Raw genomic sequence first — 25,755 nt, 5'->3', positions numbered from 1 at the left:
TATTTAATTTTTTATAGGGAAAGTTCTCCTTCACTGCTTTTCTCCTTACTCTCCAGAGTTTTCTCACATGGCAGTCCCCATATTTTCCTTTGTCATTTGCTTCTGGGGCCTTCCCCCATCTTACATACCCAGGGTGGAAGAACTACACTCTCCAGCCCAGACATGGCCCATTTCTGGCCTTGGGTCTGATTTGATTTAATTCAGTAATGAGGCTAATGTAAAGAAAAGCACATCTACCCAGGACAGCAGCTGGGGCCGGGGGGTGGGGTGGGGCGCGGAACTGGGAATAGCACCTCGGAAAACATGGCTGGAAGTTAAGATTATTTAACCTTGAAATGAGGCAAGCAACTCGCCTAATGAAGTTCAAGCTTTTACATGAGTGAAAAAAAAGCAGCCTATTTAAAATAGAAGGTGGGGAAGGTCTTGGAACAGAAAGCAGCCTGGAAGTCACATGTGGATGGAATTGGCCGGATGGCAGTGGCACATTTAGAACTAACTGCAGGCATGAAACTAGCAAAGGGCAGTGTAGCATGAAACAGTCAGGAGTGGCTTTCCAGCTCCTTCTGTGGGCCTGCCTTCTCCCAGCTGAGCTAGCACTTTGTTCTGCTTGTACCGAGGACGGGCAAAACTGGGCAGTCTTAAGAGGTGAACCAAAAGACTAGAGTAACTGGAATTATTAATCAGAGAAGAGCAAACAGAGGAAAAATTTAAAAGAGCCCGAGGAAGGTTCTCAGAGAGTGAACAGTTCATCCCCCTCTGGGCTGAAAACAGGAAATGTGTGATAAAAAGCACTTGCTTTACTGTGACAACAGGACATCACAAATGAAAGGGCATTTCAATGTTAGCGTGAAGGGCCGAGGGCAGAAATTCTCAGACTGGAAGGGGCACATTACCCTGGAGGACCTGGCCAAGGCTTTTCAAACCTCAGCCTCCTCTCCCCATCGCGGCTGCGGGAACCTGGTGGTCGTCTTCCTCAGGGGCGTGAGTTTCGGAATCTCTTTGGAACACACACCTCTTGGAAACAGCGTAGACCTCCAAGGCCTTTTGTGAGACCCTGACTGTGTAAGCAGGGGCTGTTCCAGGTCACCTTCCAGGGTCCCTAGCAATCCCACAGGCTTATGGAAATGTAATTTATGTGGCCATATCTAGGTGACTTTGGAAGGAATTCTAGATTTAGCACTGTTTAATAAAAGTTACTGGGGCTCTCACTCTTCCACTTGGTATCAGATGCCTGGGGATCCTAGTGGTCGGTGCTGAGGTGCATTTACCCCATCACCCCGGGGAGCTACCGACGGCTGACTGTGAAGCACCACCACGGTTTGCTCCTGTCTGGACCTGCATTCTAACTGCCGGCTGGACAATTCCACAAGCATGTCAGCGAGCTGCTTCTGAACTTCTCTTCCAGACCTTGCATGACATCACTGCTGACTCAGTTGTCAAAACCAAAGCCCAGATTCTTCCCTCTTCCTTATCTTCCACCAACCACGTTCTGTTTTCTCTTTCCCTGAGTGTCTCTTCCACCTGCCCCCTCTTCTCCATTCTCAGTGCTGTCACTTGCTTCAGACCTCAGGCACATCTTAACAAGGTTTTGGACAACTGGTACTTTGGTTCTTTTTCAATTCCTCCTTCAACCAGCTGTCTACATTGTATTTCTTTTTTTTTTTAACATTTACTTGCTTTGAGAGAGAGAGAGACAGCACAAGTGGGGGAGGGGAAGAGAGAGAGGGAGACAGAGAATCCCAAGCAGGCTCTGCACTGTCAGTGTGGAGCCCAACACGAGGGCTTGAACTCAGGAAACCCATGAGATATGACCAGAGTTGAAACCAAGAGTCAGATGTTTAACTGACTGAGCTACCCAGGTGCCCTAATATTTCTTTTTCTTTCTTTTTTTTTTTTAATATTTATTTATTTATTTATTTATTTATTTATTTATTTATTTATTTATTTTGGGGGAGAGACAGACCATGAGCAGGGGAGGGGCAGAGGGAGAGAGAGAATCCCAAGTAGGCTCCACCTTCAGCTCAGAGCCTGACTCGGGGCTTGATCTCACAACTCTGAGATCATGACCTGAGGTGAAGTCAGGAGTTGGATGCTTAACCATCTGAGGCACTCAGCTGCCCCTAAATGGTCTTTCTAAAATACACATCTGCTAAGAAATCTGTAAATGACTTCATTCTATTGCCAGGACCTCAGATCTGACCTCTACCCACGCCTCCCACTTTGTTGCCTACCAGACCGGGGCTCAACCTTTCAGCTACGCTGGTGGGGCTGCAGTTCTGTCTCTGCCCTCTCTCCCACTTCCTGCCCCTGTATACATGTATTTCTGCATTCTGTGGTCTCGGCGCCCCCTGCCCTTGTTCAGGTGTCCTTCCTCTGCACCTTCTACAACACCCTGTGTATAACTTTCTCATGGTTCTGAGCACTGCCTGTTTCTGAAACCGTCTCCACTATTAGAGTCTGAACTCCTGGAGAGCAGAAACTGTGTCTTCCATGGCTGTTTCTTCCAGCCTCCCATGGTACGTGATGTATAAAGGTAGCTAATAAAGGTGTTGATTGATGATGTATAAATGACATATTTGTTAGAGCTTTTTTTTTTTAATTTTTTTTAAACGTTTATTTATTTTTGAGACAGAGAGAGACAGAGCATGAACAGGGGAGGGGCAGAGAGAGAGGGAGACACAGAATCTGAAACAGTCTCCAGGCTCTGAGCTGTCAGCACAGAGCCCGACATGGGGCTCGACCTCACGGACTGTGAGATCATGACCTGAGCCGAAGTCAGACGCTTAACCAATCAAGCCACCCAGGCACCCTGTTAGAGCTTTTTTCAATTGGGGAATGATTGGCATACAAGTTATATTAGTTTCAGGTATACAACATAATAATTTGATATTTATATACATTATGAAATGGTCACCACAATAAATCCAGTCACCATCTGTCACCATACAGAGTTGCTGCAATATTATTGACTGTATTCCTTATGCTGTACATTACATTCCCATGTCTTATTTATTTTATAACTAGAATATTGTACCTCTTAATCCCTTTCTCTTATTTTGTCTACCCCCCCAAATCCCCTTCCCTCTGGCAACTATCATATTTTATTTTTTTAAGTTTATTTTTAAGAGAAAGAGAGAGAGACAGAGTGCAAGCAGGGGAGGGGCAGAGAGAGAGGGAGACACAGAATCTGAAGCAGGCTCCAGGCTTCAAGATGTCAGCGCAGAACCCAATGTCTTGAACTCGTGAACTGTGAGATCATGACCTGAGCCAAAGTCGGACGCTTAACTGACTGAACCATCCAGGCGCCCCTCATGATAGTGCTTTAAAATCTATCTAGGAAGGTCTAAGTTTTTATTATAATTTGGATTGGAAATTTCTACCCCAAGTCTATTTTCTGATTGGGTAAATAGAGTCTTGAGTGTTTATTTTGGCCTCCTACTCCTCACTTTCACTGTAACAGAGTTCTAGGCCAGGGTTGGGAGGGGGGGCATTCATATTTTATTCTTTGTCTTTCTTCCTTTCTCCCTCTATAAATCTCATCCACTTGATAGCAGTGTTGAGAAGATCATATGAGATGAGGCCTGTGCAGAAAACAGCTAGTACATTTAGTTAGTGCCCAGTGCATCTCAGCTGTGTTACCCACAAGGCACAATGGCGGCCGGTGCCTTCATACTGTGAATGTACCTATCAGTTAGATACTAGAACACTGGTGTCAGCCAACATAGTCCCCTCCCAGTGGAAAGTCTATTTGGGAAACCTGGTTGCTGGAGAGAACAAAAGAAGGACAGAATGTTCTGTGATTGGGAAGGATCTAGAAGTCTGATATGCTGGTTTTCCCCAGCATATCTGGAATCTGTCCACCAAGTTAACTGTAAGGCCCACTGTATCCACCCTGTCAGCACTGGGGAATTGCTTATTTTTTTTTTAAACTTTATTGTGGTAAAATATATAACATAAAATGTACCATTGTAACTGTTTTCTGGCACAGAATTAAGTACATTCATGATATTGTAAATCATCACCACTATCTATTTCTACAATCTTTTCATCACCCCAGACAGAAATTCTGTTGATCATTACACAATTAACTCCCCCTTGCCTACCCACCCCTCAGTCCTTAGCAACTTCCAATCTACTTCTGCTTCTATGAATTTGTCTGTTCTAGATATTGCATGTAGGAGGGATCATACAATGTCTTTCTAAGTCTGGCTTATTTCATTTAGTGTCATGTTTTCAAGATTCATCCGTGTTATAGCATATGTCAGAAAATGCTCAGTCCTTACATTTGAACTTTCCTTTGGATGGCCCCCATTAGGACCACTTTGGTCATGCTTCCATTTGTTCTGATCACACCCTTTTCCTCTTTTCGACTTGTTTTCAGAGCCTCCCCTTCCAGAAGTAGACTTTGTCACAGTGCATGGAAAGCCTCTACCACGTCTGAGACTGAGGAAAGCCAAGGAGAAAAATGGACCGATCAGGTGAGCAGTGCCCCCTTCTCCATGGTTGTCCAGGGATCCTCAAAGAGTTTTGGAAACTTTGGTTTAATTGAGGAGATCTCTCTTTAGGTGCTGCACTCAAATTATTGGGGCAGTATAGGCAGGGCCTCTTATTCATTTATTGTTTTAAACTTTTTTTTTTTTTAAGTTTGTTTTATTTTGAGAGAGAGAGTGAGTGCATGGGAGGGGCAGAGAGCGAGAGAGAGGGAAAGAGAGAATCTCCATATTGTCAGTATGGAGCCAGATGTGGGGCTTGAACTCATGAACTGATCATGTCCTGAGCTTAAACCAAGAGTCGGCCATGCAGGTGCCCCGGGGCCTTTTATTTTTGATTCCTTGGGCACAGACTGGGTCTTTAACTCCAACCAGGGCCCTTCCAAATGAATAGAGAGACTTCTAAGGAGCCAGAAACAAGCATTTGGGCAGCTTAGCTCAATAATTAAATCCATTCCTTTGGTCAGTGGACAAGCATTGGTTGAGTGTGACGTATCAGGTGTGATCCTTTGCACTCATATCTTCACATACATCTCTTCGTGATGATGGATCAAGAGCATCATTTCATTTACCAAAGACAGAGTATGTTTTTCTTTATTTAAGGATGATCTTTGGGTATGGGTAGTGGCTTCTGAAAGGGTCATTTGGATAACTCTCTTAATTCAACCACATATTGAGTTAAGGGCAAGGCACTGGGTAGTTAATAACTGCTTCTGTGATTCCAGATTGCATTAGGATGGAATTAATCCACCTCAGTTGGAGAACTACATTGTCTTCCATTAGGCATTTTATTTAGAGGGTCATGGTTGGATTAAGAAAGTAGAATTATTCCCCTTTTTTTTTTTTTTTAGAAAGGAAGATAGAGGTTTCCCTGGAGAGATAAGCAACTCTGTCACAGGAATAATGCAAGGACGTGGCAATAACCTTGCTATCCTTGACCTAACCTTCATTGTCTTATGTCAGTCTTGACCTGTTAGTCTAATGACCCTTCAGTACAATCAAGGTGAAAATAAATGTGAGATATTATAAAGTTAAAAGAAAGTCTGGATCTATTATTTGTGTGTCCATTTATCTTTATTTTTTTAAAAAAAATTTTTTTTAATGTTTATTTATTTATGAGACAGAGAGAGACAGAGCATGAGTGGGGGAGGGGCAGAGAGAGAGGGAGACACAGAATCCGAAACAGGCTCCAGGCTCCGAACTGTCAGCACAGAGCCCGATGCAGGGCTTGAACCCACGAACCATGAGATCATGAGAAGTCGGACGCTTAACCGACTGAGCCACCCAGGCGCCCCCATTTATCTTTATTTTTTTTTTTTTTTTTTTTTTTTTTTTTTTTTATATGAAATTTATTGTCAAATTGGTTTCCATACAACACCCAGTGCTCATCCCAAAAGGTGCCCTCCTCAGTACCCATCACCCACCCTCTCCTCCCTCCCACCCCCCATCAACCCTTAGTTTGTTCTCAGTTCTCAACAGTCTCTTATGCTTTGGCTCTCTCCCACTCTAACCTCTTCTTTTTTTTTTTTTTTTTTTTTTTTTTGTTCCCCTCCCCCATGGGTTTCTCTTAAGTTTCTCAGGATCCACATAAGAGTGAAACCATATGGTATCTGTCTTTCTCTGTATGGCTTATTTCACTTAGCATCACACTCTCCAGTTCCATCCACGTTGCTACAAAAGGCCATATTTCATTTTTTCTCATTGCCACGTAGTACTCCATTGTGTATATAAACCACAATTTCTTTATCCATTCATCAGTTGATGGACATTTAGGCTCTTTCCATAATTTGGCTATTGTTGAGAGTGCTGCTATGAACATTGGGGTACAAGTACCCCTATGCATCAGTACTCCTGTGTCCCTTGGATAAATTCCTAGCAGTGCTATTGCTGGGTCATAGGGTAGGTCTATTTTTAATTTTCTGAGGAACCTCCACACTGCTTTCCAGAGCGGCTGCACCAATTTGCATTCCCACCAACAGTGCAGGAGGGTTCCCGTTTCTCCACATCCTCTCCAGCATCTATAGTCTCCTGATTTGTTCATTTTGGCCACTCTGACTGGCGTGAGGTGATATCTGAGTGTGGTTTTGATTTGTATTTCCCTGATAAGGAGCGACGCTGAACATCTTTTCATGTGCCTGTTGGCCATCCGGATGTCTTCTTTAGAGAAGTGTCTATTCATGTTTTCTGCCCATGTCTTCACTGGGTTATTTGCTTTTCGGGTGTGGAGTTTGGTGAGCTCTTTATAGATTTTGGATACTAGCCCTTTGTCCGATATGTCATTTGCAAATATCTTTTCCCATTCCGTTGGTTGCCTTTTAGTTTTGTTGGTTGTTTCCTTTGCTGTGCAGAAGCTTTTTATCTTCATAAGGTCCCAGGAATTCACTTTTGCTTTTAATTCCCTTGCCTTTGGGGATGTGTCGAGTAAGAGATTGCTACGGCTGAGGTCAGAGAGGTCTTTTCCTGCTTTCTCCTCTAAGGTTTTGATGGTTTCCTGTCTCACATTCAGGTCCTTTATCCATTTTGAGTTTATTTTTGTGAATGGTGTGAGAAAGTGGTCTAGTTTCAACCTTCTGCATGTTGCTGTCCAGTTCTCCCAGCACCATTTGTTAAAGAGACTGTCTTTTTTCCATTGGATGTTTTTTCCTGCTTTGTCAAAGATGAGTTGGCCATACGTTTGTGGGTCGAGTTCTGGGGTTTCTATTCTATTCCATTGGTCTATGTGTCTGTTTTTCTGCCAATACCATGCTGTCTTGATGATGACAGCTTTGTAGTAGAGGCTAAAGTCTGGGATTGTGATGCCTCCTGCTTTGGTCTTCTTCTTCAAAATTACTTTGGCTATTCGGGGCCTTTTGTGGTTCCATATGAATTTTAGGATTGCTTGTTCTAGTTTCGAGAAGAATGCTGGTGCAATTTTGATTGGGATTGCATTGAATGTGTAGATAGCTTTGGGTAGTATTGACATTTTGATAATATTTATTCTTCCAATCCATGAGCAGGGAATGTCTTTCCATTTCTTTAAATCTTCTTCAATTACCTTCAAAAGCTTTCTATAGTTTTCAGCATACAGATCCTTTACATCTTTGGTTAGATTTATTCCTAGGTATTTTATGCTTCTTGGTGCAATTGTGAATGGGATCAGTTTCTTTATTTGTCTTTCTGTTGCTTCATTGTTAGTGTATAAGAATGCAACTGATTTCTGTACATTGATTTTGTATCCTGCAACTTTGCTGAATTCATGTATCAGTTCTAGCAGACTTTTGGTGGAGTCTATCGGATTTTCCATGTATAATATCATGTCATCTGCAAAGAGCGAAAGCTTGACTTCATCTTTGCCAATTTTGACGCCTTTGATTTCCTTTTGTTGTCTGATTGCTGTTGCTAGAACTTCCAGCACTATGTTAAATAACAGCGGTGAGAGTGGGCATCCCTGTCGTGTTCCTGATCTCAGGGAAAAAGCTCTCAGTTTTTCCCCGTTGAAGATGATGTTAGCTGTGGGCTTTTCATAAATGGCTTTTATGATCTTTAAGTATGTTCCTTCTATCCCGACTTTCTCAAGAGTTTTTATTAAGAAAGGGTGCTGGATTTTGTCGAAGGCCTTTTCTGCATCGATTGACAGGATCATATGGTTTTTCTCCTTTTTTTTGTTAATGTGATGTATCACGTTGATTGATTTGCGAATGTTGAACCAGCCCTGCATCCCAGGAATGAATCCCACTTGATCATGGTGAATAATTCTTTTTATATGCCGTTGAATTCGATTTGCTAGTATCTTATTGAGAATTTTTGCATCCATATTCATCAGGGATATTGGCCTGTAGTTCTCTTTTTTTACTGGGTCTCTGTCTGGTTTAGGAATCAAAGTAATACTGGCTTCATAGAATGAGTCTGGAAGTTTTCCTTCCCTTTCTATTTCTTGGAATAGCTTGAGAAGGATAGGTATTATCTCTGCTTTAAACGTCTGGTAGAACTCCCCTGGGAAGCCATCTGGTCCTGGACTCTTATTTGTTGGGAGATTTTTGATAACCGATTCAATTTCTTCGCTGGTGATGGGTCTGTTCAAGCTTTCTATTTCCTCCTGATTGAGTTTTGGAAGAGTGTGGGTGTTCAGGAATTTGTCCATTTCTTCCAGGTTGTCCAATTTGTTGGCATATAATTTTTCATAGTATTCCCTGATAATTGTTTGTATCTCTGAGGGATTGGTTGTAATCATTCCATTTTCATTCATGATTTTATTTATTTGGGTCATCTCCCTTTTCTTTTTGAGAAGCCTGGCTAGAGGTTTGTCAATTTTGTTTATTTTTTCAAAAAACCAACTCTTGGTTTCGTTGATCTGCTCTACAGTTTTTTTAGATTCTATATTGTTTATTTCTGCTCTGATCTTTATTATTTCTCTTCTTCTGCTGGGTTTAGGCTGCCTTTGCTGTTCTGCTTCTATTTCCTTTAGGTGTGCTGTTAGATTTTGTATTTGGGATTTTTCTTGTTTCTTGAGATAGGCCTGGATTGCAATGTATTTTCCTCTCAGGACTGCCTTCGCTGCATCCCAAAGCGTTTGGATTGTTGTATTTTCATTTTCGTTTGTTTCCATATATTTTTTAATTTCTTCTCTAATTGCCTGGTTGACCCACTCATTCGTTAGTAGGGTGTTCTTTAACCTCCATGCTTTTGGAGGTTTTCCAGACTTTTTTCTGTGGTTGATTTCAAGCTTCATAGCATTGTGGTCTGAAAGTATGCATGGTATGATTTCAATTCTTGTAAACTTATGAAGGGCTGTTTTGTGACCCAGTATATGATCTATCTTGGAGAATGTTCCATGTGCACTCGAGAAGAAAGTATATTCTGTTGCTTTGGGATGCAGAGTTCTAAATATATCTGTCAAGTCCATCTGATCCAATGTCTCATTCAGGGCCCTTGTTTCTTTATTGACCGTGTGTCTAGTTGATCTATCCATTTCTGTAAGTGGGGTGTTAAAGTCCCCTGCAATTACCACATTCTTATCAATAAGGTTGCTTATGTTTATGAGTAATTGTTTTATATATTTGGGCGCTCCAGTATTCGGTGCATAGACATTTATAATTGTTAGCTCTTCCTGATGGATAGACCCTGTCACTATTATATAATGTCCTTCTTCATCTCTTGTTACAGCCTTTAATTTAAAGTCTAGTTTGTCTGATATAAGGATGGCTACTCCAGCTTTCTTTTGGCTTCCAGTAGCATGATAAATAGATCTCCATCCCCTCACTCTCAATCTAAAGGTGTCCTCAGGTCTAAAATGAGTCTCTTGTAGACAGCAAATAGATGGGTCTTGTTTTTTTATCCATTCTGATACCCTAAGTCTTTTGGTTGGCGCATTTAATCCATTTACATTCAGTGTTATTATAGAAAGGTATGGGTTTAGAGTCATTGTGATGTCTGTATGTTTTATGCTTGTAGTGATGTCTCTGGTACTTTGTCTCACAGGGTCCCCCTTAGGATCTCTTGTAGGGCTGGTTTAGTGGTGACAAATTCCTTCAGTTTTTGTTTGTTTGGGAAGACCTTTATCTCTCCTTCGATTCTAAATGACAGACTTGCTGGATAAAGGATTCTCGGCTGCATATTTTTTCTGTCTAGCACACTGAAAATCTCGTGCCAATTCTTTCTGGCCTGCCAAGTTTCAAAAGAGAGATCAGTCACGAGTCTTATAGGTCTCCCTTTATATGTGAGGGCACGTTTACCCCTTGCTGCTTTCAGAATTTTCTCTTTATCCTTGTATTTTGCCAGTTTCACTATGATATGTCGTGCAGAAGATCGATTCAAGTTACGTCTGAAGGGAGTTCTCTGTGCCTCTTGGATTTCAATGCCTTTTTCCTTCCCCAGTTCAGGGAAGTTCTCAGCTATTATTTCTTCAAGTACCCCTTCAGCACCTTTCCCTCTCTCTTCCTCCTCTGGGATACCAATAATGCGTATATTATTTCTTTTTAGTGTATCACTTAGTTCTCTAATTTTCCCCTCGTACTCCTGGATTTTTTTATCTCTCTTTTTCTCAGCTTCCTCTTTTTCCATAACTTTATCTTCTAGTTCACCTATTCTCTCCTCTGCCTCTTCAATCCGAGCTGTGGTGGTTTCCATTTTGTTATGCATTTCGTTTAAAGCGTTTTTCAGCTCCTCGTGACTGTTCCTTAGTCCCTTGATCTCTGTAGCAAGAGATTCTCTGCTGTCCGCTATACTGTTTTCAAGCCCAGCGATTAATTTTATGACTATTATTCTAAATTCACTTTCTGTTATATTGTTTAAATCCTTTTTGATCAGCTCATTAGCTGTTGTTATTTCCTGGAGATTCTTCTGAGGGGAATTCTTCCGCTTGGTCATTTTGGATAGTCCCTGGCGTGGTGAGGACCTGCAGGGCACTTCCCCTGTGCTGTGGTGTATAACTGGAGTTCGTGGGCGGAGCCGCTGTCAGACCTGATGTCTGCCCCCAGCCCACAGCTGTGTCCACAGTCAGACTGGTGCGTGCCTTCTCTTCCCCTCTCCTAGGGGCGGGATTCACTGTGGGGTGGGGTGGCCTGTCTGGGCTACTTGCACACTGCCAGGCTTGTGATGCTGGGGATCTGGCGTCTTAGCTGGGGTGGGTAGGCAAGGTGCACAGGGGCAGGAGGGGCAGGCTTAGCTTGCTTCTCCTTAGGTGATCCTCTTCAGGAGGGGCCCTGTGGCAGCAGGAGGGAGTCAGATCTGCTGCCGGAGGTTTGGCTCCGCAGAAGCGCAGAGTTGGGTGTTTGCGCGCGGAGCGAGCAAGTTCCCTGGCAGGAACTGGTTCTCTTTGGGATTTTGGCTGGGGGATGGGCGGGGAAGATGGCGCTGGCGAGCGCCTTTGTTCCCCACCAAACTGAGCTCTGTCGTCCGGGGGCTCAGCAGCTCTCCTTCCCTTTGTCCTCCAGCCTTCCCGCTTTCTGAGCAGAGCTGTTAACTTATGACCTCCCAGACGCTAAGTCGCGCTTGCTGTCGGAACACAGTCCGTCAGGCCCCTCCGCTTTTTGCAAGCCAGACTCGGGGGCTCTGCTTGGCCGGCGAGCCGCCCCTCCGCCCCGGCTCCCTCCCGCCAGTCCGTGGAGCGCGCACCGCCTCGCCGCCCTTCCTACCCTCTTCCGTGGGCCTCTCGTCTGCGCTTGGCTCCGGCGACTCCGTTCTGCTAATCCTCTGGTGGTTTTCTGGGTTATTTAGGCAGGTGTAGGTGGAATCTAAGTGATCAGCAGGACGCGCGGTGAGCCCAGCGTCCTCCTACGCCGCCATCTTCCCTCTCCTCTATCTTTATTTTTAAAAAATGTTTATTAATTTATTTTGAGAGAGAGAGTGAGCGTGACTGGGAGAGGGGCAGAGAGAGAGGGAGACAGAGAATCCCAAGCAGGCTCTACACGGCCAGCGCAGAGCCTGATGTAGGGCTCAGACCCACAAACTGTGAGATCATGACCTGAACCAAGATCAAGAGTTGGTTGCTTAACTGACTGAGCCACCCAGGTGTCCCAATCTGTGTGTCCATATATAATGAAACTTAGGGTTTTCCTGTCTTTCCATTAGTTTAAGTGCAGCAAATTCTTAAAGGTCTTTCTTGGGATGGCTATTGCCCACATTGTTCTGTTTCTGACAAGTTACTGGAAGGCACTGCAATTCTGTTGCTATAAGGAGAACAGAAGTTATGATATCACTGTCTGAGAGAACTTGCAAGAGTAAATGTGATATGTAGGCCAAATAGTTACGTAAGGCAAAAAGAAAAGCCAAATGACAGTCTATCTTTGTGGCTAATGTGCTCTCCAGTGCCTCCAAAACAGGAAGTGGAGATCTGTGAGTCATTCAAGGGGGGAGGGGGGGTGGCGGTGAGAAAGAGGGGAGAAGTCTTTCCAGAACAGTCATGTTCCAAACAGCCACAACTGCTTCCCTAACGTCATCAGGGTTAATTACCAGAAGGCAAGTGGGGTGATTTCCTCTCCCTGAGTACCTGGTTTGAGCTGGGGCAGCAGCTTTGCCAGTGTGTGAGACAGGCCTGAGTCTGCTTTGTGCATCATTGGGGGTAGGGTAGTGGCTTGGGGCACTTGGTGGAGCTGGGCTCTGGGACCATGGCTGCCTCCTTAGCTTGGTGATCTTGGACAGATGATACAGCCTGTTCCCGGGTTCTCTTAATGCTAGTGTCTCCCACACTTGCCAACTTCTAGAAATCACCTAGGGGTGCTTTATCAGCAGTGCAAATTCTCGCACTTGACTCTTGGAGATTTCGGTTCAGTAGGTCTGGGATAGGGGCTGGAAATTTGTATAATTATCAAGCAACTCAGCTGATTATGATCATGCTAACTGGGGAAGACTGCTTTATGCCCCATGACTGGTGCCTCTAATGGGCAATGTCCAGAACCAAAGGTATGCCTTGAACTTGCACTTGAACACCACTATCTACATGGAAAGACAAGGTGGATTTGAAGAGGAGCTTGCGGGCAGCATGGAGCTGCCGCACTATTTACTTTCTTACCTGCAGCCATGATTCGTAGGAATGTCTTCAGGTCTCCAGGAAACTGTGTTGTTACAAGTGTTCCCTTGTAGGGAGTGGATTCTTAGTAAATGTTTACAGTGGTGGTGATGACAGCTCACTGCCCTGCAGGCTTTACTTTGTACCTTTTGGAGAAAGCCCTTTGCTGGAAAGTGAGCCCAGACTTTGTGGAAATCAGGACTCTGGGACACCTAGGGTTTTTGGGGTGGAGATTTTCCAAGTCCAACACCTACTATGGTGGGGGGCTCCCTTTTCTTAACGTAGTGACCCATGGACTTTTAGGAAGGAAGAGGTAGGGCGTTTAGGAATGTGGAGCAGGTAGTGTATATTTATTGGTAAAATAGATCATGTGGCCTAATGGTTTGGAAATGACCCCAATCATATTCGGTACTGATGCATATTTTTCCTCTTTACTGAAATTTCAACTCAAGAAATGTTAGTGGGGAGTCAATCACAGCCAAAGAACTGTGTAAGGATTTGCAAGGATATAAGTGTCAATCATTTAAATCCCTGCTCTTAAGCCTGATCGGGAAAGCAGGTGTTCAGACATGTGCTATACTAGAGGCAGGAGATAAGGACTGAAGAGATGGGAACAAAAAAGAAGTCGTGATTCATTCTCGGTGCATTTTTATGCTGACACCTCCTTTCACCGACAGGTTTTGAATTTGGTGGGATAAACCATAATAAACACACACAAAAGGAGAGTAGATTGCTGGTGTGCCTCTTTGTCCACACTTAGGGAACAGTTCCACAATGCACATATGACATTGTCCCTTTCAGTCTATTTCAGGATATTGTCAAGCTGGACTAACTCATGGTGACTTTGCACTCCTTCCTTCTCATTTATTTCACATGAACTTTGGTATCAGTCTGTGAACCGGAGGGAATGCAGATCACATGAGTTCCGTTTCAGGTTGCCATGTGATTAGAGCCTTTTTGCAGACTTAGCCCATTAACTCTTGTAGGCGGCCAGCCTCCATGTGACTACTGAACCCTTGGCCCAGCTGGGCTTTATTTGCCCACGTGGAGAGCATTGATTAGATCGGCTTTATGGCATGCACACTCAGGGCGGCCATACTTGTAACAACTTCTCCCAGCTCTAGAGGATGTACTTGGCGTCCATCCTCAGCGAGAACTTGAGATCCCTCACCCCATGTCATGTGGCGTTAGCAGTACAGGTTCAAACTGAAGTGCCCTACCTGTTGGAGCCATCAGACTGTCGATCCGCTGTGGGCACGGACTTTTTCTTGTGCAGTGTTGTATGTGCCTCTAGTGCCTAGAGGAGTGTTTCTCTCATAGCAGGTGCTCAATAAATATGAATAAATAAATGAATGAAGCAAGGGTCTGATAGACATTTTCTTTTTATTTCCAGTTCCTACCAGGTGTTGGTGCTTCCCCTGGCCCTCCAAAGCACTTTTTTTTGTGATTCTGAAGGGGCTACCTCATTCTTTAGCAACACCTCTGATGCCAGTGGATATGTGGCTGCGGAACTACTGGCCAAAGATGTCCCAGATGATGCCATGGAGATATCTATTGGGGACAGGCTGTACTATGGGAAATACTATAATGCACCTTTGAGAAAAGGGAATGATTACTGCATTATATTACGAATCACAAGTGAATGGAATAAGGTATATACTTCTTTAAAAACTCTTGTGACTTCTCTGTTTTCTTTTTCATGTGAAAGTTAAATGTTTGGACATTTGTTTTCCTGGTATTGGAGATGGACACTGCATGTAATAACCATAAACATGTGTTGACTACTTTGCCTTTATAAATGATGGGCAGGTGAAACCTTTAAGGAGGTTGATGTTCTGAACTTCCTGCAGGACCTGGCTGGATTTATGCTTGGACTGACCTAGTTTTGGTTCTTCCTCTTAAGCTGCAGGAATGCCCTCATCCTACTGCACTGCTGAAGCCTTAGTTAGAAAGGAACATCTAGATTTCCCTGTCACTTCCTTGTACTCCTGCCAAGCTGCCGCCTCCCCTCACTCTGTCTTGGAAGCAGGAAGGAGAGGCAGATTAACGTCAGCACTGCCCTATTTTCTCCTTCCATTGCTTCCTCGGCCATATCCACCTCTCCTCATCCTTAGAAAGACTATGTTATTCCAGTGGTGGTTCTTTCATGAGACCTAGAACTATGTAGTCATTGTATAATGAATAAATCTAGTGAGTTGGATAGGCAGAAAGCAGGAGCTGGATCAGTGGGCCGGGGTAGAAGTTCTCCTGGAAGAGCCATTGTGATGGGTTGTCCCAGGAGAACTCGAAGAGTGGGATAAACTCACACAGATTGGTGATGGAAATTAGAAAAACATTGTATTAATATTATTAGAAACATCTCCTTTTTAAAAAGGTTTTTAATGTTTAATTTTGAGAGAGAAAGTGTGAGTGGAGGAAGGGTGCAGAGAGAGAGAGAGAAAGAGAGAATCCATAGCAGGCTCGTTGCTGTCAGTGCAAAGCCCAATGTGGGGCTCAAACCCACTAACAGTGAGATTATGCCCTGAGCTGAAGCTGTCTGTTCAACCAACTGAGCTACCCAGGCACCTCAATAGAAACATCTCTTGACTAATGCATCTGAGCCACCTGGACTATAAGGTTCATCATATACTTACGATCAAGACACACTCTATTTTTTTAATTAGAAAAAATATTTTAGGGGCGCCTGGGTGGCGCAGTCGGTTAAGCGTCCGACTTCAGCCAGGTCACGATCTCGCGGTCCGTGAGTTCGAGCCCCGCGTCGGGCTCTGGGCTGATGGCTCAGAGCCTAGAGCCTGTTTCCGATTCTGTGTCTCCCTCTCTCTCTGCCCCTCCCCCGTTCATGCTCTGTCTCTCTCTGTCCCAAAAATAAAATAAACATTGAAAAAAAAAATTAAAAAAAAAATATTTTAAGGTTTAGTTTTGAGAGAGACAAAGTGTGAGCAGGGGAGGGGCAGAGAGAGAGGGAGACACAGAATCTGAAGAAGGCTCCAAGCTATGAGCTGTCAACACAGAGTCTGATGTGGGGCTCGAACCCACAAACTGTGAGATCATGACCTGAGCTGAAGTCGGATGCTTAACTGACTGTGCCCCAATTTTTTTTTTTTAATTTGAGAGAGTGCACGTGCATGAGCATGAGTGGGGAAGAGGGCAGAGGGAGAGAGAATCTCAAGCAGGCTCCATGCCCAGTGGAAACCAGATCTCACCACGGTGGGATCATGACCTGAGCTGAAGTCGGACTCTCAACCGACTGAGCCACCCAGGCACCCCATCCTCCCTTTTTAACATTCTACTGTATGTATGCACCACATTTTAGCCATTCATCTGTGGATAGATGCTTGGGTTGCTTCCATCTTTGAGCTATTTTGAATAAGGCTGCTATGAACATGCTGTACAAATATCTCCTTTGAGTCCTTGCTCTCCATTTTTTCAGCATTGACCCAGAGTTGGAATCGTTGGGTCATATGGTAATTATCTTTGTATTTTTTTGAAGAACTGCCACACAGCAGTGGCACCATATTATATTCTCACCGACAGTACACAATTATTCCATTTTCTCTACATCCTCCCCAAGAACTGCTGTTTTCTGTTTTGATAATGGCCCTCCTAATGGATGTGGGGTGGTGTCTCATTGTGGTTTGGGCTTCTGTTTTTCTAATGATTAGCGATGTTGAGCATCTTTTCAAAATGCTTTTGACAACTTTTATATCTTCTTTGGGGAAATGGTTATTCAAGTCATTTGCCCATTTTTTTTAATGTTTACTTTTTGAGAGGGCACACATGCACACACATGTGTGAGCAGGAGAGGGGCAGAGAGAGAGGGGGGACAGAGGATCAAAAGTGGGCTCTGTGCTGACAGCAGAGAGCCCAACTCAGGGTTCAAACCCACAAACTGAACCATGAGATCATGACCTGAGCCAAACTTGGATGCTCAACCAACTGCGTCACCCATATGCCTCCCTTTACCCATTTTTGAAAAAGGTTATTTATTTCTTTGTTGTCGGGTTTTAGGAGTTCTCTATATATTCTGGATATTAATCCTTTATGAGATTTGCAATGTGCAAATATTTTCTACCATTCCATGGATGGCCTTTTTACTCTGTTGTAAGTGCCCTTTGATGCACAAAAGTTCTTAATGTTATAAGCTTCTTTTTTTTATTCCAGTATAATTAATATACAGTGTTACATTTCAAGTGTACAATATAGTGATTCAACAATTCAGTGCATTATTCAGTGCTCATCATGATAAGTGAACTCAGTATTTCATTTATTTATTTCATTTATTCACCCATTTATTTCACCCACCCACCAACCCTTGGGCATCAACCAGTTTGTTCTCTGTATTTTTTCCTCTTTGTCTCTTCTCTGCCTCATTTCACTTAGCATTATACTCTCTAGATCCCTCTATATTGTTGCAAATGGCAAGTTGTCATTCTTTTTTATGGCTGAGCACCACACACACACACACACACACACACCTTTATCCATTCATCTATTGATGGACACTTGAATTGCTTCCATATCTTGCTTATTGTATATAGTGCTGCAATAAACATAGGGGTGCATGTATTTTTTTCAATTCAGTTTTCATATGCTTTGGGTAAATACCCAATAGTGGCATTACTGGATCATGTGGTAGTTCTATTTTTAATTTTTTGAGGGCCCTCCGTACAGTTTTCCACAGTGGCCACGCCAGTTTGCTAACAGTGCATGAGTGTGCTTTTTTTCTCCACATCCTCAAAAGATCTTAATTTTGATGAAGTCAAGTTTGTCTATTTTTTCTTTTGTTGCCCATGCCTTTGGTGTCACATCCAAGAAATCATTGCTAAATCCAATTGTTAAAAAGATCTGTATATCTTCTTTGGCACCATTTGTCAAAAATATTTCCTTTACCCATTGAATGTTCTTGGCCACCCTTGTTGAAAATTATTTGATATGTATGCAAGAGCTTCTTTTTGGGCTCTCTATTCTGTATTGGTCTATGTGTCTGTCTTTATGCCAGCACCACACAGTTTTGATTACTATAGCTTTGGAGTAAAATTTGAAACCAGGAAGTGTTTTCTAGTTCTCCGTCTATCTATCCCAGTAACTAGCACCACCATGCACCCAGTTGCTAAGATAGAAATGGAGGAATAATTCTTGCCTCCTGCCTCCTTATCTTCTTGTCTAGTGCATCATCAAATCCTATCTATTCTATTACCGTAATGCTGTGTAAAATCATCCTTTTCTCTCCTTCCTCATTAACACTGTTTAGCCTTTGACATCTCTTGCCTGAACATCAAATTTTCTAACTCATCTTCCTGTCTCTTATTCTGTCTCTTTGATCCATATAACTGCCAGAATGAGTTTTGTAAAGTGTAAATCTGGTCATGACACTCTGTTTTAATGAGCTCCCTTCTTCACCTGGCCCCACCAATTTCTCTCCTTTAATATACTCCATTCCCAAATACCTGCCTTACTGGTTATTAAGGTTAGATCCCTTTCACTGGTTATTATTGGATATTATTTTCCACTAGATGCACTTAGCATCAAGGCAAAATTAGTCACATTCAAAAGCTTATGGCCATTTTGAGCTTTCCCCAGAATTTGTCAGTGTAAATATATTTTTTCAATTTTTAAGAAAACCAGATTGCCCAAGGTTGTCACTTGAAAGAGAATTTCCTTTTGAACTTAGAGGGATCCTTCTCTAACCCCTGCTATTTAGTTTCCTCTGGGGAATGTTTTGCAGAGTAATCCCAGCCATTCCTAACAGACAAATATGCACATAATAACTGGGGGAGAAGAGAAGGTATTTCATTCCAATGAGTTTGTGGGTCTCCTCTACCATGGATGAGCTTTCATATGTTATTACTATTGTTGTTGTTGTTATTTTGTTCTCTTTCTGGCCCTTGGCTACTGTTTGGGTAACTGAGGCAGCCGGGTAAGTATTCTCTAGAGAGGTGAAGTATTATTATATGCCAAGGCTTCTCATAGCCTAGCCTATCACATGCATCACTATCTTCCTGAACTGGATGTGACCTCGGAATCTTTCTCAACAGAGTTCACAGGCAGTCAATGCCAGTTGCTCAGAGCTGGCCAGGGGAATGAAACTCATTGCCATTTCTGTCCTTTACCCATAGTGTGTGCTTTGTGAGATCTTTTGAGAAGCTATAGAATTGATCCCCAGGGTCACTTCTGTCCCTGCTACCTATGCCAGTCCCTTGAATACTTAGTAGTCACATGGCTAAGGTATACTATGTTAGAGCTAGAAGAGGCCTTAAAGATATTTTCATCCAAATTAAGAGAAGTAGAACATTAAATTTTCTTGGCTAAAATGTATTATTTAAACTGATGTCATGTGCTGCCTAGTTAAACGTGTTGTGTTTTCCTTTATAGGTGAGAAGATGCTCCTGTGCAGTTTGGGCTCATGTGAAAGGTAAAACCATTTTCTGCTTAAGCATCCTGTCCTTATTTCTCCCCTCCAGCCTGCAGCATCGAGTTATGTTAATGAGATTTCTTTTTAAATTGTTAAAGGTGACAGAAACCCATCTCATACTAGTTTAAGCAAAAAGCCATAGCTGAAAAGGATGGGGGTGGGGAGCATATGGGCCCAAACCCACAAGGGCACCAGGACTCCAGAAACTGACACTTGGGACTTGACACCAGGAGTGGCACACTCTGCCTCTGTCTCTGCTGTTTCTTTTCTTTCTTTCTTTCTTTCTTTTTTTTTTTTTTTAACATTTATTCATTTTTGAGAGACAGAGCACAAGCAAGGGAGGGGCAGAGAGAGAAGGAGACATAGAATCTAAAGTAGGCTTCAGGCTCTGAGCTGTCAGCACAGAGTTCCACGCGGGGCTCGAACTCATGAACTGTGAGATCATGACCTGAGCCAAAGTTGGACGCTTAACTGACTGAGCCACCCAGGCACCCCTCTGCTTTCTGTTTCTAAGGATGGGTTGGCTTCATTTTCTTCTACAATAAGCCATGCGATGGAGAGGGATGGGCACCAGCTGCCCAGTTTAGCAACTCCAGTGGGAACAGAAAGTTTTTCAATTCAGGGGAAGAACCCTTTCTCCTAGATTAAGTGCCTGTCCGTGGGATGACTGGTACCACCTCCTAGAGTACTATGTACTATGAACAGCCTACCTTGGGTTTTGGGCTTATTCATGTGGCTGGTTGGGGGCAGATCAGTGTGATTGACATGGACAGCGACACTCGGATTGCACTGAGAGGTGGACACGATCCCCATCAGGAAAAGAGGCACGCAGAAACATGTTGACAGACCAATACAAAGAGCAAAACAGTCCACTGCTTTGAGCCATTTAGCTGCTTCGCATGCGCACACACTTATATGTATACTTTTAAGAAAAACCTCCTCCACGATGGAAGAATTATCCTCTATACAACCACAAGTAGAACTCTATTGGACGACAACTGTGTGTGGGTCTGTTACTGCATCCAGCTCCAAGACCAGGATTCCTGAGGATGGTCCATCCCTCTTGATGAAATCCAGGGGGACCTCTCACGATCTGTTAGCAATCTATGACTAAATGCCCAATGTAAGCATCCTCAAACCGCAGTTTATAATGTGAAAGGGGAAACTGAATAAGCGCAATAAGCACTTTCATTTAGAAAGGAGGAAAAGATAAAAGGCTGTGCAGTGGTCAGGGCGCCCATAACAGCGACCACATCCTGCTGGATGGGAAAAACTGGCATCCCCTGCCCTGGCAGCAGAGTGAGCCGCCTGGTCGGTTAGATGGGCTGCCTCAGTCTTTTCCTGGGTCTGCCCGATGGGAGAGTGAGTACCCTTGTCCCTTTCCTCCAGAGCTGTACAGACACAAGAGATGTAGCAGCTGGGTGCTGTGTAGCTTAAACCTTCTTCCTCGCACGGGCAGTTGTCCAGGTGGGAGAACTGCCTCAGGGCTTGAGCAATCACAGCTCCTTCGTTGCCAGACTTGGGATTTCCCTGGCAGTACATTTCTTTAAACCAACAGGCAGCCAGCCAGTAGATTTGATTCCTAGGAATTCCATTAGTTTGTTGCTTAATACCAGAAATCCTGTCAAGTTTATGACCTTTGTATCTGGACCTTTTTTCTTTGCGGTTTATGAGTCCTAGCAACACCCTGAGGAATTTTGCTCTTAGCTTGGAGTATCAGTTTAACCCCTTGCATCCTGTCTGTTACCTCAGAGCAGCATAAAACAATAGGCTGGGGTGGTAAGGAAGTGCCTGCAGAACTCTGCTTCCAGGAGGACTCCAGCTCGGGGTACTTCACAATGGGGGATTTGTTACCTTGTCAGTAGAGGGTGCTTAGCAGGAAATGATGGGAAGGGACCTGGAGAATTAGACTTCCTTCATTTGTCTGCTTGTCTTCTAATCTTATTTCCCATCTTTTTAATCTCTACTGACACCAGCTTCAAAAAGAGCAGAGGACATGGCTTTTCTACTGGGCAAGGCGCATTACTAGACCATTGGATTGTGGTTGCCAGGCAGCGAGGGTCTTTGTGCCCCATCCCCCTCTACTCTCTTGAGATATAATTTACATATAACATTGAATTTAAGGTGGTGACTTGATCTATATTGCAAAATGGTTACCACAATGAGGTTAGTTAACACCTCCATCAGCTCACATGATTACCATGTATGTTTGTGTTATGTGTGAACATTTAAGATCTACTCTCTCGGCAGCTTTCAAGTATTTAATACAGTATTGTTAATTATAGTTGCCATGTTGTACATTAGATCCCTAGTACTTATTCATTTTATAACTGGAAGTTTGTACTCTGGCCAACATCACCCCATTTCTCCCCACCCCCCTGACCCTGGCAACTACCATTCTACTCTCTATTTCTATGAGTTCTCCCTTTTTAGATTTCACATATAAATATGATTGTATAATATTTGTCTTTCTATGTCTGACTTATCTCACTTAGCATAATTAGTGAGGGTCTTTCTTAACAAAGATGTGTGTTGTTACACTTCTGTGTGTAGATGGGCTAAGCTCCCTGTCTTGGAATTATTTATTTTATTTTTTTAATTTACATCCAAATTAGTGTATAGTACAACAATGATTTCAAGAGTAGATTCCTTAATGCCCCTTACCCATTTAGCCCATAACCCCTCCCACAACCCCTCTAGCAACCCTCAGTTTGTTCTCCATATTTATGAGTCTCTTATGCTTTGTCCCCCTCCCTGTTTTTATGTTATTTTTGTTTCCCTTCCCTTATGTTCATCTGTTTTCTCTCTTAAAGTCCTCATATGAGTGAAGTCATATGATTTTTGTCTTTCTCTGACTGACTAATTTCACTTTGCATAATACCCTCCAGTTCCATCCACGTAGTTGCAAATGGCAAGATTTCATTCTTTTTGATTGCCGAGTAATACTCCACTGTATGTATGTATATGTATGTGTATATATATATATATATATATATATATATATATATATATACCACATCTTCTTTATCCATTCATCCATCAATGGACATTTGGGCTCTTTCCATACTTTGGCTATTGTTGATAGCACTGCTATAAACATTGGGGTGCATGTGTCCCTTCGAAACAGCATACCTGTATCCCTTGGATAAATACCTAGTAGTGCAATTGCTGGGTCGTAGGGTAGTTCTGTTTTTAGTTTTTTGAGGAACCTCCATAGTGTTTTCCAGAGTGGCTGCACCAGCTTGCATTCCCACCCCTGTCATGGAATTTAAATGAAAGCCACAAGAAATAGCCACGTATTTCAACATTTGGACATTTTGCAGCCAATCCATTCCCTAAGGCTATAAGGATGGGAATAGAGTTCCCACAAAAAAAAAAGGTGCTTTTATCAGAAGAATGGAGATGTGCAGGCCTCCTGGACATAGAAATAGCTTCCAGAATCCACGGCTTTCAGCAGCTGTTTGATATGATTAGCAAACTCAAACTGGGTGGAAGAAATGGCCAAAGAGCTGGCTATAGTCATTCTACTGTGATTAACTTAACAGGGAGGATTTTGCTTTGGAAATGTCTACGTGGCTTTTGGTGGTACCTTTTTACCCCCTCTCAACTTAAAAACCAGTGTTGAAAGAGGGTTCAAACCTTTCAAATCAAACTACTGGGAGGCTCTGGAGATAATAGAAAACCCAGTGTAATATTGAAATTCTGAAGGCAATTCTACTCTATATTGTACAAACATTACCTGTACTGTGCACACACCTTTGGCAGTCCCCTTTCGCAAAAATGTTGGAGACTGCCATCTCACAAAATAATTTGCAGGATCCAGATTAGTCCTGAACTTGTTCCAGTTCATTTGCCGAGCAACGGCCCCATTCTTGCCTTTGCCCAGTGACAAATTATGCTACTTACCTGACGCAGATTGCTCCTAAAAGGGCTTTGTGATTAGCAGGGAACCAGCAGTTGGTTTGATGGGAAATGGGGAGGCCTGGGCTTCCTTGCTTGAGCCTTGCTACTAATCAGCTGAGGGCCTTTGCAATTATATTTAACTTGGCAGGTTCTCAGCTGCCTCTTACCACAATCTTTCTGATCCCTTCCAGCCACAAAGTACTGAGTCTGTGATTTCCTGAGTCACAAAGCAAAGTCATTTGATATATGGGAGATCACAGATCTCCCATGTGTAATCACAGAACACTCTTCAGTCATAGGCATGAAACCCCTGAGTCATTAGTGACCCTTTCCCTTTCAGCCACATTTTACGCCTAGGGTGTGCTGGTCTTATTTCTGGATTCGTCCCCTTATGCATAGGCCTTTATTATCTGTAGCACAGACAGTGGGCAAAGCCTCCTTTCTCCTCTTCCATCATGGTGTTCATAGTTTCCTTCTTTTTTAAAAAAAATTTTTTTTTAATGTTTATTTTTGAGAGAGAGAGAGAGAGAGAGAGTCGGGGAGGAGCAGAGAGAGAAGGAGACACAGAATCCGAAGCAGGCTCTAGGCTCTGAGCTGTCAGCACAGAGCCCGAAGCAGGTCTTGAACTTCCGGACCATGAGATCATGACCTGAGCCGAAGTCAGACACTTAACTGATTGAGACACCCAGGGTTTCCTTCTTCACTCCAGCCTACATGCCTGACTCATCTGTCCAAACTGTGGCTCTGATTTTCCTATTTCCCCTGATGGTTCTTCCATGGTTCTCCATTACATTTTAGACTGGTTTCTAAGGCCTCACTTGGACACCAGCATGCCCTTCTAGTTGCATCTCTCCTTCTCATTCAAAATGATGTGCTAGCTCTTCTCTGGTTACGGCCCTTGCTTATTTTCCTCAGTGTCTTTGCTCATACAGTTACTTGCTTATTTCCACCTGGATTGCCCTATAACCTTCCTATAATCTTTGCTCACGAGTTTGTTACAATCCCACCTATTCATCAAGATTAAAATCAAATGCTGTCTCCTCCCTGAAGCTTCTTAAAATTTACTCAACAGGCAGGAACGCCCTCTCTCTCTCCCTTCTTCCCTCTTCCTCTCCCTCTCCTTAGCCATTCTGCCATACTTTAGAAAAACTGGTGCACTTGTCCTTTCATACTAGATTTCATACCCTGAGGGAACACGTTTGAAGAGTGGAGCAGTGCCTGCAACCCATTGGGTTGGATGATTACTGGTGAGCCAGCCGCATAGTCTGATGAAAAATGAAGCATAGGAAGTGTAATACCTAAATAAGCCAGGGAAGAGTTACCTTAAGATCTAATCCTAGTGTGTATGTTTATGTTTGTATACGCTACACACATGTACGTATACACACACACACACACACACACACACACACACACACACACATGCATATTTTAAACCTGCATAATTGTGGTAGGCAGAATTATAATGTGGCCACTGCTGGACACCCACCTTCTCTCATTTACTCATTCAAAGGCTATTCTCAGTGTTCCCGTGAAAGGATTTGAAGATGTAATTAAGATCCCAAATAGATTATCCAGATGGACCTGACCTTCACATGAGCCCTTTCAGTCTGGATCTAGGGGTCAGAAACAGGGGAGACTGGAGATTCAAAGGGAGAGATGGATCTGACATAAGGGTTTCTCCTGCCGTCTTTGAAGATGGAGGGAACCACATGGCAGGGATGTGGGTGGCCCATAGGAGCTGAGCCGCCAATGGTTGATAGCCAGTAAGAATATGGGGACCTCAGTCCTGCAGCTGCAAGGAATTTGGAAGCAGGTTCTTCCCCAGAGGCTCCAGAGGGAAAGGCAGACCACCTGACACATTGATTTCAGCCTTGGAAGACGCTGAGCAGAGAACCCAGTCACAATGTGCCTGAGCTTCTGGCCTACAGAAGTGCGAGCTAATGAATGGGGGCCAGCTGCTAAGTTTATGGTAATTTGGAAGCTGCAGTAGAAAATGAATTTTTTTTTTTATTAAAAAAAAATTTTTTTTTTAACGTTTATTTATTTTTGAGACAGAGAGAGACAGAGCATGAACAGGGGAGGGGCAGGGAGAGGGAGACACAGAATCCGAAACAGGCTCCAGGCTCTGAGCGGTCAGCACAGAGCCCGATGTGGGGCTTGAACTCACGGACCGTGAGATCATGACCTGAGCCGAAGTCGGACGCTTAACCGACCAAGCCACCCAGGCACCCCGAAAATGAATTTTTAAAAAGTTGCTGATTCATCAGGTGTTACTTATCTCTAAATTCATCTTCTACTTTGATCTCCTTCGCCGTCTGCTCCTCTGCAGGGAATTCAAGTGAGGAGACCCTAGAATAACAGACAGGAATTTCACATGCCAAATAGAAGTCATGGTGCTAATTATTTGTACCTTTTGGAGAACAGAATTATTGCTTTCAGGAAATGGCCCTGCTTGTGTAAAT

General features: G+C 43.3%; 1 protein-coding gene across 1 annotated transcript in view; it reads left to right on the top strand.

Annotated features, from left to right (window-relative positions):
* SUSD1 (sushi domain containing 1) overlaps window positions 1-25,755 on the top strand; it is a 138,715-nt gene that overhangs the window by 107,871 nt on the left and 5,089 nt on the right. The window contains exons 14-16 of the mRNA XM_086683946.1: window positions 4,382-4,478; window positions 14,369-14,627; window positions 19,348-19,387. Coding sequence (XP_086540072.1) covers window positions 4,382-4,478; window positions 14,369-14,627; window positions 19,348-19,387 — 396 coding nt within the window. The remainder of the gene's footprint in view (window positions 1-4,381; window positions 4,479-14,368; window positions 14,628-19,347; window positions 19,388-25,755) is intronic.

The sequence above is a fragment of the Puma concolor genome, chromosome D4, assembly GCF_028749965.1.
Source record: "Puma concolor isolate L17-30 chromosome D4, mPumCon1.1.hap2, whole genome shotgun sequence".
In the NCBI taxonomy this organism is placed as follows: Eukaryota; Metazoa; Chordata; class Mammalia; order Carnivora; family Felidae; genus Puma; species Puma concolor.
This window is presented reverse-complemented; position numbering and strand designations above follow the sequence as displayed.